At 42.7% G+C, this 16,173-nt stretch overlaps 1 protein-coding gene across 1 annotated transcript; it reads left to right on the top strand.

The window, feature by feature from the left end:
- LOC8085164 (trihelix transcription factor GTL1) lies at nucleotides 10,937-14,984 on the top strand. Its single transcript, XM_002453083.2, has 2 exons — nucleotides 10,937-12,469; nucleotides 13,074-14,984. Exons 1-2 carry the CDS (start codon nucleotides 11,682-11,684, stop codon nucleotides 14,506-14,508), a joined length of 2,223 nt encoding a protein of 740 aa, XP_002453128.1. The 5' UTR covers nucleotides 10,937-11,681; the 3' UTR covers nucleotides 14,509-14,984.

Genomic DNA, 16,173 nt, shown 5'->3' with positions numbered 1-16,173 from the left:
GTTGATGGCCTGCTTTAAAGAAGATAATAGACATGTCATCTCAGGTTGATAATACGTGACCAGAATCATCTCAACATCCATACTATTATCACAAGACAAGAAGGCTTGGCGTGGACATCTTTTGTTGCTCTCTAGAGCCAATCTTATACTCTTATAAAGCTAAACTTCACTAGAGAATTCTCTCAACATGTAATCTATCTACATCAACAATTCACTAGAACTTACAATTATAGCCAACTAGCACATATAATTATTGATAGTTATTTTTTCATCCACTAACATGCATTTAGTTGGCCAGTCAAATCATTCATCAAAATTAATTTAAAATAGTTTTATTTATATAACTATAAGTATAAATAGTCTAATTTAAACTATCTGAAATTCTCGCAGCAACGGCGCAGGGTACTGTAGTAGTTCCTATGTGAAGCATGCCGTGAAGAAGGGGACGTACGGCCGGGGCTTCAGGCTAGCGATGGGGCACGGGCACGGGCTGGGGCTGGGCGGCCCACTCCCATCAGCCCCCCAGTCCCTCCCACCCGACAAAATTAAAGCGGCGGTAGGCCAGTAGGGGCGTCGTGAGGGCCGCGGGGCCTCCTGTCTTGTCTGTACTAGCCGTTGATATCTCTCTGTCAATCATCCGCAATGCAGACCGTGCAGAGCAACTTCTTCCTTGCCTTGCGCATCCTGTTTCACTTTCTCTCAAAATTAATTATACTCAAACAATCTTAATTTTAACTAAATATACATATAATACTAATATGTATTTCCTCAATTGATTTCACACTATCTACCATTCTAACCTATTAATAATTGTTTTTTTAAACAAAACACATTAGTTTTCGTGATAGCTTGCGTCCCCACCCATCATCTGACTACGAAATTTTGATTGGCACATAGGGCATCGTGCCATCGTTGCGTTGTGCATATGTTCGCCCTGTTCGACCGGCTGAAAATTCAGGATATTGATTTATTATAAAAAAATATTACTTTATGATTTAAAAATAGTATTGATAAAAAGTTCAAGCAAACATGACCATAGACAATATTTTAATTTTTCTATATATATATATATATATATAGTAGTAGTAGTAGTACACCTCTAGTAGCCAGTGCTGATAGCGTCAAGATTTTAGCTATTATGAGTAACTCGAGCTAATAACTCACGAGCTGCTCGCGAGCCAAACGAGCTATAATTTTAAATAAAAAGTCATTATAACTTATATTAGTTTTGTATTACTTCATGTCTTATACGTTACAAATGATTGATATGTTAGCTCATATTAAATATTTTGTTCGACTTAAGACTATTAAATATATTATTTTTATAAATATTAATATTTTTAAGTTTTAGATAAATACAAATATTATATCTTATATACATTTAATACTTGACCCGTGAACTTAACGAGCCAGCTCAAGCTCATAACCAACCAAATTGAGCTAGCTTTTTGACTTATTAAGATAACAATCTGAGCTGAACTAGTTCGTTATCCTAACGAACTCAGTTGAGCTGAGCTCGGCTAATTATCTAGCCTTACGTGTACGTACACTCGTGGACTGCAGCTAGCTGCGGCATACTTTGATGTTTCATCACCATAGATAGGAGTATGTATGTATACGCACTTTTCCTTCCTAAAAAATACAATGTATGTATGTATATATATGTATGTATGTATGTATATATATGTATGTATGTATGTATGTATGTATATTTTTATTTGAAGAGAAAGAAATACAAAAATGGTTAGAAAGTAAAATTATTCGATCCTTTTCTGTATTATAATAAATGTTTTCATATACATATATACTGTGTGCATTTTTTGCTTGCGTGGATTCAGCATTCCATTGGAGTACATCATTGCATACGTGTATCGGTGTATGCATGCATATACGGCTGTAACGTAGTACAGTATATCACACTGTGCTCCTGCGGGCGGGGCGGCTGTTGGTAGCTAGGAAGTAGACTGCAGAGCGCAGGGATCCTTGGGCCTTGTTTACTTCATCCCGAAAACCAAAAACTTTTCAAAATTCTCCGTCACATCAAATCTTGGAGCATATATATGAAGCATTAGATATAGATAAAAATAAAAATTAATTGCACAGTTTGTCTGTAAATCACGAGATGAATCTTTTGTGCCTAGTCAGTCCATAATTGAATAATATTTGTCAAATAAAAACGAAAACGCTACAGTGCTGAAATCCGAATTTTTTTTGAAACTAAACAAGGCCTTGGATGGATGGATCATGGATATGGGAGCTACGGGCCTAGGCCTAGTTCAGTTTGCAAAAACTTACAGACAAACTGTAAAATTAGTTATTTTTTATCTACATTTAAACCTTGTTTAGATCACCCTAAAATCCAAAAACTTTTTAAGATTCCTCGTCACATCAAATCTTGCGACACATGCATAGAGTACTAAATATAGATAAAAACAAAAACTAATTGTATAGTTTATCTATAATTTATAAGATAATTCTTTTAACTCTATTTAGTCTATAATTAGATAATAATTGTCAAATATAAACGAAACGAGATGACTCAGGAAAGGAGGAATTAAGAAGATGATATTTGGGCTGGTCCAAGTCAAGAATGAGCAAGCCCGGCGGCCGGCGCGGCCCGTGCTACGACAACATGTACTACATAGTATATAGTTCTAGTGGCCCAATTGATCCCACAAATCACAGCTGCTACTTGGGCCAAGATTTATTTGACGTGTGAAACTGTGAATCCTTCGAATTACCTGAGACGTTTTTTCCCAAAGAAATAAAAAAAGAACAAAAGATTAGGACGTCAAAGCCCGGTTTTTATAGCCCGCGTTGCAACAGAAGAAAAACAGCAAATGACCCTAGAAAGTGATGACATAATGTTACATATCTATTTATATTTATCCTTTTTATAAAATTTAAAGTCCATAATTTATTTTATTGATAACAATAACATCTATGGTATTAGATAGTTAATATTTACAATAATATGTAGCTTGAAGACATATTTATTTAATAATAAAAATAGAAATTAGTTAAACCTTTTCTCACTCTAATATTATCTCTTAATATACCTCAGTATTATATTAAAACATGAGAAGTTTGATGCTAGCATTATTTTTTTATTTAGATTAGGATTGCTATGAAATATGAATCAAGCATCACATTAAATAGGCTACCATAAAATTTTTATAATAATTGGAGCAAGATAACTACAATTTTAATTGTACACTAAAAAGCATAGGCAAACAATTCCAAAAAAAAGTGTACTAAAATTTGTGATATTTTTTGTTTACTGCATGGATCTACATATGTGGAGCTGAACAAAATTTGTTTTATAATTTTTAGATTTTTCTATGAATTACTACGCATTTATCAATTTTCAGCCGATTTTCTTATTTAGATTAGAATTGCTATGAAATATGAATCAAGCATCACATTAAATAGGCTACCATAAAATTTTTATAATAATTAGAGCAAGATAACTACAATTTTAATTTTACACTAAAAAGCATAGGCAAGCATTTCCAACAAAAAAAAGTGTACTAAAATTTGTGATATTTTTTGTTTACTATATGGATCTACATATGTGGAGCTGAACAAAATTTATTTTATAATTTTAGAATTTTCTATGAATTACTACGCATTTATCAATTTTTAGCCGATTTAAAGAATAAAAGAAAAGTAAATTGGAGATTTTACATTGGGAACCTTAGGAAAATTTTTATTCTTTTTTTTCTTGCATCATACTGGAATCGTAATAGGAGATTTTGCACTAGGAACCCTAGAAAGTTTTTTATTTTCTTTTTGCTCATCTACAGAGGACGCGACCGATTCGACAAACCGACGACAGGAGACGGAAGAAAATATTGGGGGCAGACTGAAATTTTAGCTTTTTATAGATAGGTATAGATATAGATATAGATAAAGTATACGTGGAAAAACTCTCTTTTTTCTCTAATAAGATAAACAAGAAATTACTTCAAAATTACCTTGCTTCGTGTTGCTAAGATATTTTCTATTTTTTAAAAAAAAAGACCAAAAGGGATCCTGCATTTGATACTCACCCGTCCCTCTATAAAAACAAGGGGTCGAAGAAAACGAATCTTTTTTTTCTGAATTACACAGTACAACACAGATACACAAACATGCATACTCACCCCTAAAATCGCACGCATATAACCTTACCTCTATGAGCACCTCCGAAGGACTGGGTCGACAGATCTCGAAATTCACGAAGTTGCCATGGGCACCTCGCTGTCGACGTCTACTACTGAAAGCATAACATCATAAATCATGTAATAAATTCAAAAAATATGAGCATTTGTGCCAAAGCCAAGGACTTGAACCCAGGGACCAAACAAAAAAGGACGAACGACGACGTCGAAGCCGACTATAAACTAAGGTGACTAGGTTGGAAACATGGTAATGTGAGAAAATCTTAACGGATTAGAGGGTCGAGCTTGTGGTGGGTATAGTGGTTGCATTATTCGCATGTATTGAATAGGGCATTCATATTTATATATCTTCTCGCCAAAATGGGAAAGAGATACTACCATTGTATTTTGTATCCTTGTCAACTCTCATAGTACTCCTATCTTATCTTATACTCTTATAAAGCTAAACCCCACTAGAGAATTCTCTCAACATGCAAGCTATCCACATCAAGAATCCACTAAAACTTGCAATTATAGCCAACTAGCACATATAATTATAATAGTTATCTCTTCATCCATTAACATGCATTTAGTTGGCCAGTCAAACCATTGACCAAAATTAATTTAAGATAGTTTCATCCATATAAATATAAATATAAATAGTCTAATTTCTTTATAAATTATCTAGAATCCTCGCAGCAACGCGCGGGGTATTCTCCTAGTATATAGTAGTAATATAGAGTCTGATTGGTTGCATGTAATAGCCTATATTTAAGCTTATGAAGTGTAGTTTGCTTGTCTTTGGTTGCCTATGTAGGCTCTTATATAGGCTTGCATAATACTTAGAACAGACCCAATGTTGTATTAGATAGTACACTAGGTGTGTTCATATTAGAAAATGTAGGTTTGTACAAAGACACATACATACAAAGATAAAATACTCCTAGTATGTCATATACCTATACTAGAAACATGAGGTCCCTATAAACTTATTTAGCCTCAGGACAATTTGGCTTTGTTGAGAACGAGAATTGTATTCCTTTTTTTTGTGATGGAGGTATTACATAGTCCGTACACACATAAGATAAGCATATCTACATACTTTGCATATATCTATCAACATACCTACACACATAAGATACAGATGATTTTATTATTATTTTAAAACTTAATCAAAGTTGGAGATGTGGGAATAGCACGAAGGAGAAGGATATGACGACGAATAGTTGCAACTGGTGAAGCCGCGTCACCGTGATGCAATGCACAGTGGCATGCGGCGTTGGCCGTTGGGTTTCTTTTCGTTCTGTTCTCTCGCGATTTAGGAGTAGAATGATAGTAGAATTAAAAAGTCTACAATGTGTTGCCACAGCGCAACACTTTGTAAAACAAAAACACCAGAGGGGAAGGGAAGGATCTCCACACTCTCGCGATCCTATTACTTGCCAAACAAGGAAAATTGACATAAGAAGGGAGAAAATGAAAACAAATTGTGATGGGTTGGAGAAATAAAAGACGTGTGTCTGGCCATCTGGGAATGCTAAATGCAAGCAAACAATACCATTGTTGGTGAGGCTAAAGGTGTGTTTGGTAGGAATTGATCTTGAAATTAATTATTTATTCTTATGTTATGAAGAGAATCTCTATCCATTCAGGGCATTCCTAATACTAAAAACTATATTTATAGATATTATTTATAGAAATCATGGTCTCAATGGACAGTTTCTTTCTCCATTCACTACCAACTGCATCACTTCATATTTTGGTTTTCGTGTAAATTTGATTTCTTTAATTTTTGCTCTCTCTCTCTATTCAATAACTATTTTACTACATGAGCAAAAGGCTTAGGTGGTAGTGTAATTAATGTTCATAGAAACTATAGTGATTTCTGCATTGGGAGTGTCATGAGAAACAACATAGTTAAGCTACAGTTGATGATTCCAAAAGGTTCTTAGATTCAAGATACAACAAGAACAAAAAAAAAGCTCTCGAGTTGAGCTAAAACAAAGAAGCTAGAAAACATGTTTCACGGAAGAATTTAGAAACAAATACTACAAACACACAGCAGCTCTCTGCCTATTTTTCAGAAATGAAATCATTGGCAACAAGGGCCTGATAATGTTATTCTAATTTGGTGGACAGAGTGGATCCTTAGCCTATTATTTTATTGATCTACTTAAACACACACGCATGTAAGCACGTAGTGGTGAGCGTGTATGACCATGGATGGTTACGGTGTGTGCTTTGCATCATGCATGATGATCCATGCTGTACATGTAATGCAGGTGTAAATCACACTGAGCAGACCCATTCATTTGTTTTTTTTTTGGGAGTATCAGGTTCTGTTTGGTTGTCAAAATTTTTCTTTTTGTCCCATCACATTATTTCTTTAGATGCAATTGCTAAGTAAAATGAAAATGTTAACCAAATCTAAACAGCTAGGATTATAGTACGTACGTACGTACGCTGGAGTAGTGTATGTAGCCTAGCCTATACTGGCCGAGTACGAGTACAGTAGGTTTGTAGTAGTACGTACACAGTACTAGTATAGCTAGGTAGCTAGCTAGGAGTACTCCGTCACAGCGCGCGGGCCTGGACGGCATGGGGTGATGGGCATTGCATGGCAATTGCGGTCCGGCGATGCGGCGGCGGTGAACCGGACATGGACTGGCACTGCTGCTGGCGTCTTTTCAATTCGTAAAGTGACCCACGTAGGCGATTCTGAGGAAGGAGACGGCACGGCACACGGCTGCTCAGGCTCAGGCTCAGGCTCCCAGGCAGGCAGGCAGGCATGGCTCCCCTCGGGTACGGCGGTCAACCCCTGTGTCCAATCATGTCGCGACACGTCACGCAGCCCTTTCCTGGTTACCACCATGCATGCCCTACGACTCTTGTGTCTGCTCTCTCTCTCTCGGGGACGAGGGATGCATGCCCCATCGATAATGGACGGACGGACGGACGGTATAGCGCACTGTACACAGACTAGACCAGGGCAGGGCAGGGCAGGGACAAAAGCCTCCTCCTTCCTTTTTACACCTACCGCCCCGGACAACCACACTATCTCACATGACAGTTTACTCGTCTTCGACAATGCTTATTAAAATATAGACTCAAAATAATTAATTCTACATATAACAACTATTTTATTTTACGAGATAAATCTTTTAAACCTAACTATTCTATAATTTGATAGTGTAGTGTTACAGGGCAACTACAGTAAACGTATACTAATGATAGGTTAATTAGGTTTTACAAAATTCATTTCATGAATTACTGAAAACTTATATAATTTATTTTATACTCAAAAAACGTGGCACCCTATATCACAGCCACACCCTAAACAAGGCGAGAAAACAAGGAAAGATAAACCAGAGACGAGCCAAGGCCCAGCCACTGCCGCGCTACCCCTGCACGCCCAGGCAGCCCAAGCCGCCCAGCCAGTATCGGCATCCAGAAAAGCTAGGATGTCAACGGAGCCCGTTCCCCAATTCCTACGGAGAATATGGTAGTATAAATTTACCAACAGGGCTAAGTTGTTCTTGTTAGGATTCATTCATAGAGCCACATATAGGGCCGCGTTTAGTTGGTGAAGAAAAAAATTTCGCAACACTGTAGCACTTTCGTTTGTTTGTGGTAATTATTGTTCAACCATGGACTAACTAGGCTCAAAAGATTCGTCTCATAAATTTCGACCAAACTGTGCAATTAGTTTTTATTTTTATTTTTATTTAATATTTCATGCACGCGTCTGAAGATTCGATGCGACGAGGAATCTTGAAAAAAAAATTGGATTTTGAGGTGGAAGTAAACAAGAACATAGTATAAAATCCCTCGTCTCCACTCTCTGCAGAAATCCAACTCTGAAGGCCCACAATTGCAAGGGCCAACAGTTGTGACATATAAGCAAAGTTAAAAAAAAATCCTAAGAACACTCCCAATACAGAAACCATCGTGGTTCTAAGCATTTTGTTGATGTGGCAAGAGAGTTGTTGAAGAGAGATAGCAAAAATCATAGAAACTGGGTCTATGTTAGAAACTATGTCTATACAAAATTCAAGACATAAATTGATATGATTGGCTAAGAATGGAGAGAGAATGAATGTGATTGTATATAAAAATATTCTATACATTGGAACCATAATTTCTATAAATAGTGTCTATAAAAATTAATGGGTATAAAAGTTATATGTAGTTTCTAGCATTGGGAGTGCCCTAATCCTTCACTTTCTCGTTCTCAAATATGAATCTTTGTAGAACGGATTTGTTTGTATACCATTAATGTGAATACATGAATAGTAGACATCACATAAATTGATATGAATTTTGGCGGGTATGAGGAACCCCCACAGAGATAAGGATGGGGAGAAAATCTCCCCGTAACATTTAGTGGGGACAAAGATAAGAGAAGTCTTTTTTTTCTCAAAGGGATGAAACACATATCACCCGACTTTTTCCCCTTAATTTTTCTCAAATTAGACCGGAGAGAGAGTAGCAACTAACATTGGTAATTTGGCGGAATCAGAATGACATTTCATATAGCTGTTGTTTGGTGCAGTGCCAACGCAAACATCAATGGGAATGGATAACTCTGCAATCTAAAAAAGGTAATCATTTTTTTTGATTGAATCTTGAACATCAATAATACCATTGTGAATCATTTCTATCCAAAATAGTCCAAACACGCTCAGTTTCATGAATGCGTGATCTTTTGGAATGCAAAGGTGGGGAAGCTCTCCCCCCGTTTAAATTTAAAAAACAACAACAACAACAACAAAATAGTCCAAACAAACAGCACCATATATAGTGTTTAAGAAACTCATAGTACATTAGTTTCAAAATAACACATGACAATGTGTTACTAATTTTCTCTATCGAGAAATGACAAGCATATTTCGAGCAGAGAAAATTCACAACTTTACAATATATTGAAAGTTTAGGGCATAAATTATTCATCAAGAAATTTACGTTCGAAATGCTTCTAATTAATACAATCTGAATTACTCCAACATATCGTAAGAGAAACCATAGTTAAAATTTACTTTATATATCACTTTTTTAATCAAAATTCTAATCATCTAGATAGTGTATTCAACCATCGCATCCCTTGAGTGTGGATATAAAATAGATGCAGATGATCCAAGCAAGCCAAGTGCAGACACCAGACAGGGATCAGCGATTCTTCTCTATGATATGATGACAGGAAAAAAAAAACTAATCCTCCTCCTCAGCAAATCAATCAGGCAGCAATTAACTACAGTATTAGGAGGAGGAGTAGTTAATTAGCTGCACTTCCCAACGCAGCAGGAGCAGGAGGAGTAACAAAATCTCGCTTCTCCCCACACGTGCAAGGCACGTGTGTGGCGCCGGTGGCGGTGCCACGCCCCGATACCAGGTGACGTCATCGTCTGCCCTCCTTTTCCTTTTTCATTTTCTTTTGCTCTTTATTTGCCTTTTATGGACAGGTCCTTTTCACTTGCAATCCAGTCCCTCTGGTTTGTAACACAGTACTGTAGTACATCCTATGAAATCTGAGAATATAAAAGACAAATGTACCCTTGTATCTTCAACGTGATTGATTGATAAATAGAAACTATTTAATGTAAAATTGGTTTAGTTCTCTAAAATGTATTATATTTAAAGACAAATTTTAAATGCTAAAATGCACAGTATCATAGGATAAAGGGAGTACTTGTGTTTGCTGTCTATGAGAACTACTACTACTTTTCCTACGACAAAGCCATAATAATTTCTTTTCCCTTTTGAACACTGCTTTTAGTTAGAATATGTTTTTACTAGTTACCATATTTGTAAAAAAAGCATTAACATGTGTAGTATCTTCTTGTAAATTTATCCTATTCTATACGAGCGTCATTTTCATTCCACACTATAAGATATTTTAGCTTTTTTAAGTACATTATTTTTATAATACGATTTTAATAACGCACGCGTGTGTATATATACACACACTTGCACGTGTTGTCAAAATCATATTTATCTTATTTTAGAATGGAGGGAATAGATATTAACCGCGTATAGCCAAAATATGGATTAGCTTTAGACCTATAGTGAACATTCTTAATTCAAGGGAACTCTATGTTGGTAGAACATTAGATGTGGAAAATGATAGAATTTTTAGCAATGCCTCACATATTTTCCTTCATTTTGTGTTGTGTTCTTTCTTTTGACATCCCACTGTTCACCTTCACCATCTAAGTGCATCCGTATACACCTTATAGAGCTTCTCGCATGCCATCTGTACTATTTATACTGACAAATAGCGAATGAAGTCTCGTTGTGCCACAAGTTGGTTGCTAATGCTTACTTGAAAGACCACCAACTTGTGATCTCATTAGTCACGGGCATGGCACCTACTTCTCGATGTGAGCCACCATTGACGCTCAGTTCACCACATGTTGCTAGCAGTCGCCACTTTTTCCTCTACTGCTGCTAGAAGAGGTTTGTAGGTTAGGGAAGAGTGATATCCTTGGAACCATGACAATTAGGCTAAACCCACGATGCTTGGTCTTCTTGAGTGACCTACTCGTGACGTGGTTTCGTGCAGATCATCGTAAGACTAGTCACATGTTAGAGAATACAATGTGAGAACCTAACCAAATTATGAATTAAATCAAGTATTCATAATGGAAGGAGCAGAGATACTGGTAATTAAGGCCCATGTTTAGGTACACATAGCCGGTTACTAGTTGGACTAAAAACAACTCAAATTAGCTATAGCTGGCTAGTTAGCAGACTAATAACTCAAATTAGTTAAAGACTTCACTAAAAATTGAAATATTTAGCCCATGGTATCAAACAATCAGATAGTAAAAATAGAAATGGAAAGATGAAATACAAGTGAAAAATGAGCTCCTCTTGTTGCCTGAAAAGAGGAAGGGTCCATTCAAACCGGGACAGGACGGGAAGAGCAGCAGGAAGGGCACCCCGAGGCAGATGTACAAATAAGGGCATGCCCGAGGGCTGCTTTCCAAATCTGCCACAAGATAAGCAGGGGGGGGGGCAGGCGGAAGCAAAATGGAAACCAAAACAGACCTCCTCTCTCTCTCTCTCTCTCATCATCTCCGTCCTCCCTACTGGTCACTGCCCTCCCTCCCTGTGCAGGCAGCAGGCAGCGTCTCCTCCCAGTCCCAGCCCCCAGCACCAGAGGCCCTCACCTCATCAGGCCCCTCAGCCTCCCCTCCATTAAAGACAAGGGTGGCCAAGCCCATCCATCCTCTTCCTCCTCCTCCTCCTCCTCCTTCCATCCCCATCCCCATCTTCCACCCTTCCCCCTCCTGCTCACACACACACCTACTACACACTTGCAATTCCCTTGAGGTAACAAGCCAAGCCAAGCAAGCAGCTTTGTTACCTGCCCAACAGCAACATGTAAACAAGCCAAACCAAGCTTCACCATCACCATCACCGCCGAGGTCAGCTCACCTCCCCTCCCTAGCTACCAGTAACTGCCCAGTGGGAGTGGCCAGTGAGTACCACCACCACTACTAATCACTTCGCCTCCAGTCCAGTCCAGTCCAGTCCGCCATGCAGTCCGGCTACGGCGGCGTGTCCGAGTTCCAGCAGTTCATCATGGACGGCGGCTTCGCCATGTCCGCGCCGCCGCCTCAGCAGCAGCCGCCCCAGCCCGCCGCCGCCTCCGCCCAGGAGCTGGGCGGGCCCTTCAGGTACCAGCCTCTGCACCACCACGCGCTGCCGCCGCAGCACCACCACCACGCGCCGCACATGCCGCCGCACTTCGCCCACTTCGGCGCCGCCCCGCCGCCGCCCTTCACGCAGCAGCTGCTGCACCAGGCGGCCGCCGCGGGGCACCACCACCTCCAGCTCTTCCACGAGCAGCAGCAGCAGCATCACCACCACCACAAGCCCCAGCCGCCGCCGCCGCATCCGCAGCACCACCAGCTGCCGGCCAGATGGGCACCGCAGCCGCAGCAGCAGCAGCACCACCACCAGCAGCAGCAGCCGCAGGCCCAGACGCATCACCACCACCACCACCACCTCGGATTTGACGTCGAGGCTGCCGTGCCGGAGAGCTCGGGGGCTGCGGGCGCCGCGGCCTCGGGCGGCGCCGCGCCTCCGGGCGTGCCCCCGTTCTTGGCAGCCGCCATGAACTTCAAGCTTGCGGTCGACGCCGGCGGCGGCAGCGGCGCCACGGGAGGCACCGACGACGCCCTCAACGACGGCGGTGGCGCCGCGGGCAGCGGCATGATGCTCCACGTTGGCGGCGGCGGCGGTGGCGACGACGAGGCCGCCACAGAGAGTCGCCTCCGCCGCTGGGCCGGCGACGAGGAGACCTCCATTAAAGAACCCACCTGGTAGGCGGCTGTGCTCTTTGTGCTTGTGCATCTTCCCTCCCCCAAATCTCGAAATGAATTCTTGGTGGAAATCGAAAGGAAAGACGAGAGAAAAAAAGATGGCATCTTGTTTGGTTCTTTGCTCTGCTTCGGATGCTATTGCTCATGCTCGTGGGGAGGGAGCAGAGGACGAGCAATAATAGTGCCATGATTGAGATAGAACTGCAGCTGCTGATGATGGCTGATGCTGATGGCGATTCCCCTCTCCCCTTCTCCCTCCCTCCCTCCCTCCCTCGCTCAAATCATTCTCACTCGAGCACCTACTTTTCAGCTCTGCATTCCTTGCGCTATGCTATGCTATGCTTCTGCTTCTCGTCTCTCGCTCGGAGGACGGACGGACCCTTTTGTCTTTGAGACCACGACGACGATGGATGGAGGGATTCGATGATTACCTCACCCCCAACAAAAAGTTTAGGGGTGACATGGACAAACAAAAGCCCGCATCTTGTTCTTGCATGCAACAATTTCTTTCTCTTCGTCTTTCTACCTAGCATGTAGATGCAGCAGTGTGAATCAAAATGTGGCACCTTTCTTCTCCATCTCACCATCAAAATGTTTTGCGCAGGCGGCCGCTGGACATCGACTACTTACACAGCTCGAGCAGCAGCAAGAGGACGGGGAAGGAGAAGGTGGCCACGCCGGAGTCCCCCGCGCCGGTTGCCGCCGCCAATTACTTCAAGAAAGGCGACGATAATGCCGCTGCTGCCGCAGCCGCTGCGGCCGCGGGCGGCGGCAACTACAAGCTGTTCAGCGAGCTGGAGGCCATCTACAAGCCGGGGAGCGGCGGCGCGGGCGTCGCCCAGACGGGCTCCGGCTCCGGCCTCACCGGAGACGACAATGCCATCCTCGAGCCGGCCATGGCGGACCTCCCGGACGTGGCGGCCGCGGCCGCGGGCCCGCAGCTCAACACGTCGGAGACGTCGGCCGGGGAGGAGGCGGCCGCGGTGGTGCAGCCGCAGCCGCAGCTCCAGCCGTCGACGGACGCGGCGCGGCGCAAGCGGAAGCGTCGGCGGCAGCAGCAGCAGGAGCAGCTGAGCGCGTCGGCGTCCTTCTTCGAGCGGCTCGTGCAGCGTCTGATGGAGCACCAGGAGAGCCTCCACCGGCAGTTCCTGGAGGCCATGGAGCGGCGCGAGCGGGAGCGCGCTGCGCGGGACGAGGCCTGGCGGCGGCAGGAGGCCGACAAGTTCGCCCGCGAGGCCGGCGCGCGCGCGCAGGACCGCGCTAGCGCCGCGGCGCGGGAGGCCGCCATCATCGCCTACCTGGAAAAGATCTCGGGCGAGTCCATCACGCTCCCACCGCCCGCCGCGGCGTCCGGCGACGACACGAGCCAGGACGCGACGGCGGCCGGCAACGGCAAGGAGCTGGTGCCGTACGACGGCGGGGACGCGACGGCGCACGATGGGGGCGGCGCCGGCGGGTCGCTGCACCTCAGCACGTCGCGGTGGCCCAAGCACGAGGTGGAGGCGCTGATCCGGGTGCGGACGGGGCTGGAAGGGCGGTTCCAGGAGCCCGGGCTCAAGGGCCCGCTGTGGGAGGAGGTGAGCGCGCGCATGGCGGCGGCGGGCTACGGCCGCAGCGCCAAGCGCTGCAAGGAGAAGTGGGAGAACATCAACAAGTACTTCCGCAAGGCCAAGGAGAGCGGCAAGAAGCGGCCGGCGCACGCAAAGACGTGCCCCTACTTCGACGAGCTGGACAGGCTCTACTCCCGCTCGGGCCACTCGGCGGCGGCGGCGCGCGACGGCGAGGCCAATGCCGGGGGAGGCGAGGCCAAGCAGGCGAGCTCGGAGCTGCTGGACGCGGTGGTCAAGTACCCCGACGTGCGCTACGGCCCGCCGGGGTTCGGGATGGACAGGGAGCAGGTCTCCGGCGGCAATAACAACGCTAATAATGAAGGTGGAGAGGACGATGGCGACGGGGAGGAGGACGGCATTGGCAAGGGCAGGGCCGGCGATGATCAGGACGACGACGAGGTGGACAGCCATGGCCACGATGATGAGTAGCTAGAGCTACAGTACCCCCACACCTCTCTCTCTCTTTCTAACCGTTGATGATGAGTAGCTAGCTAGCTGCATTGCATTGCATTGCATTGCATGCATGGCAATGGCGTTGTTGCCATGGATATGGATGCGAGCACAGGACGGACGGACGGACGGACGGACATGCGATGCGAGCTGGGCGCCCAAGGAATCCTTTCCTTTGTTGAACAAATTTGCTTAGCAATCTGTTTAATTTGTTCTTTCTTTCTTGTTACTAAATTACTACTACTAGCTGTTATTACTAGTGCATTTCAACACTTGTTATTAGCTAGCACTCCAATGCTGCTTCTGCTTCTAGCTAGTTGTTTTTTTTTGTAATTTTGTATACTACTACTACTACTACTACTACTACTATATGATATGAATATGATGCATGGTCATCTACAAGATACTGTTAATTACTACTAGTCTAAAAATAAGGTGCCATGATTAATTTGTTACCGATATTTGTATGAATGAATGGGTACGATCATCATTGCATATAAATATAGCTCCTGGAGCAGTGTTATTATTTGGGTCAATGTCAGGTGGTGTGTCGGCAGATATGTGCTGCCAATAGTTTATTCATTTCTCTAGCTACCCGGTCACCGCTTCAGCTCACGGAAAGAGAAATGCTAGTACTCATCCCTCTAGCAGGGTTAGCATTAGCACTGGTATTTTCCGAATAATAATAATAGTAATATAAATTTCACTCCTTTTCAAATAATCATAGCAAAAGTGTTTGTACCTGACTATTTTAAATAAATTTTCTTTCTTTTGCAAAGGACTCTTAATTTATTTGAGTCAGTAGATAGGTGTGGTAGTCTGTTCAAGTTTGTACCTGACTAAGTAGACTAACGATGAGTTATTAATGAGTTATTGTGTTTTTTTATAATAAATCAGCGAATGGTATTTTCAACCATGATATTTTAGACCAACGAATAGATTCTAGTTTGCATTTCCAACAGTTGCTTGTGCCTTATATCATTGTAGCCTTAGGTCATCATAGGAGTTTTATGACTTAGTTTTCAACGTATCAATATTTTGGAAATAGTGGAGAATAGTATTTCTATGGAACTCTCTCTACTCTCATAAAACTTTTATCATCTTTCTTTTACTAATATAGTATTACATTAACATATTTAATGGCTATAAAATTTTTATGAAACTCTATTGAGACTCCTTAGCACGGCACTCTACTTGTAGAGGGAATGCATGAATGCACACAGATGCACACCGTGTGTAGGAGTACGTAGGGTCGGGTCTGGTTTGGTTGGTTGGTTAAGAACAGCTTAATTAACAAGACACGCATGTTTATGCCAGGCCAGATAGAGGCAGACACAAGTCGTAGGTCACGTCTGCGTACACAAGGACAAGGCCAAAGAACCAAAAACCCACAAGGTTGGTAGCGGCAACATTGTACAAGCAGGCACGTGTCTGCTTCAATACAAACTAACAAAAGCTTAGCTGTCAGACAAGCCAATTTGTTGATAGAAAAAACTATAGTACTGTTCGCTGATTTATTATAAAAAAATAATATTAGTTAATAGGAAACTTACAGTTTATAAGACGAATGAATGAAAGTCGACCTATCTAGCCGCTGATTTTGTTGATGCAATGCCATGCTGCCGAAGCCCAAAGGCCGCATGT

The sequence above is a fragment of the Sorghum bicolor genome, chromosome 4 (assembly GCF_000003195.3).
Source record: "Sorghum bicolor cultivar BTx623 chromosome 4, Sorghum_bicolor_NCBIv3, whole genome shotgun sequence".
Classification (NCBI taxonomy): domain Eukaryota; kingdom Viridiplantae; phylum Streptophyta; class Magnoliopsida; order Poales; family Poaceae; genus Sorghum; species Sorghum bicolor.
The sequence above is the reverse complement of the archived record's forward strand: the minus strand, read 5'-3'. Positions and strand labels throughout refer to the sequence as shown.

What these genes read in the sequence shown, in the direction of transcription:
- LOC8085164 (XM_002453083.2), top strand. Translation starts at nt 11,682, where the DNA reads ATGCAGTCCGGCTACGGCGGCGTGTCCGAGTTCCAGCAGTTCATCATG. An exon ending in TCCATTAAAGAACCCACCTG is followed by an intron (nt 12,470 to 13,073) that starts GTAGGCGGCTGT and finishes TGTTTTGCGCAG; the next exon opens with GCGGCCGCTGGACATCGACT.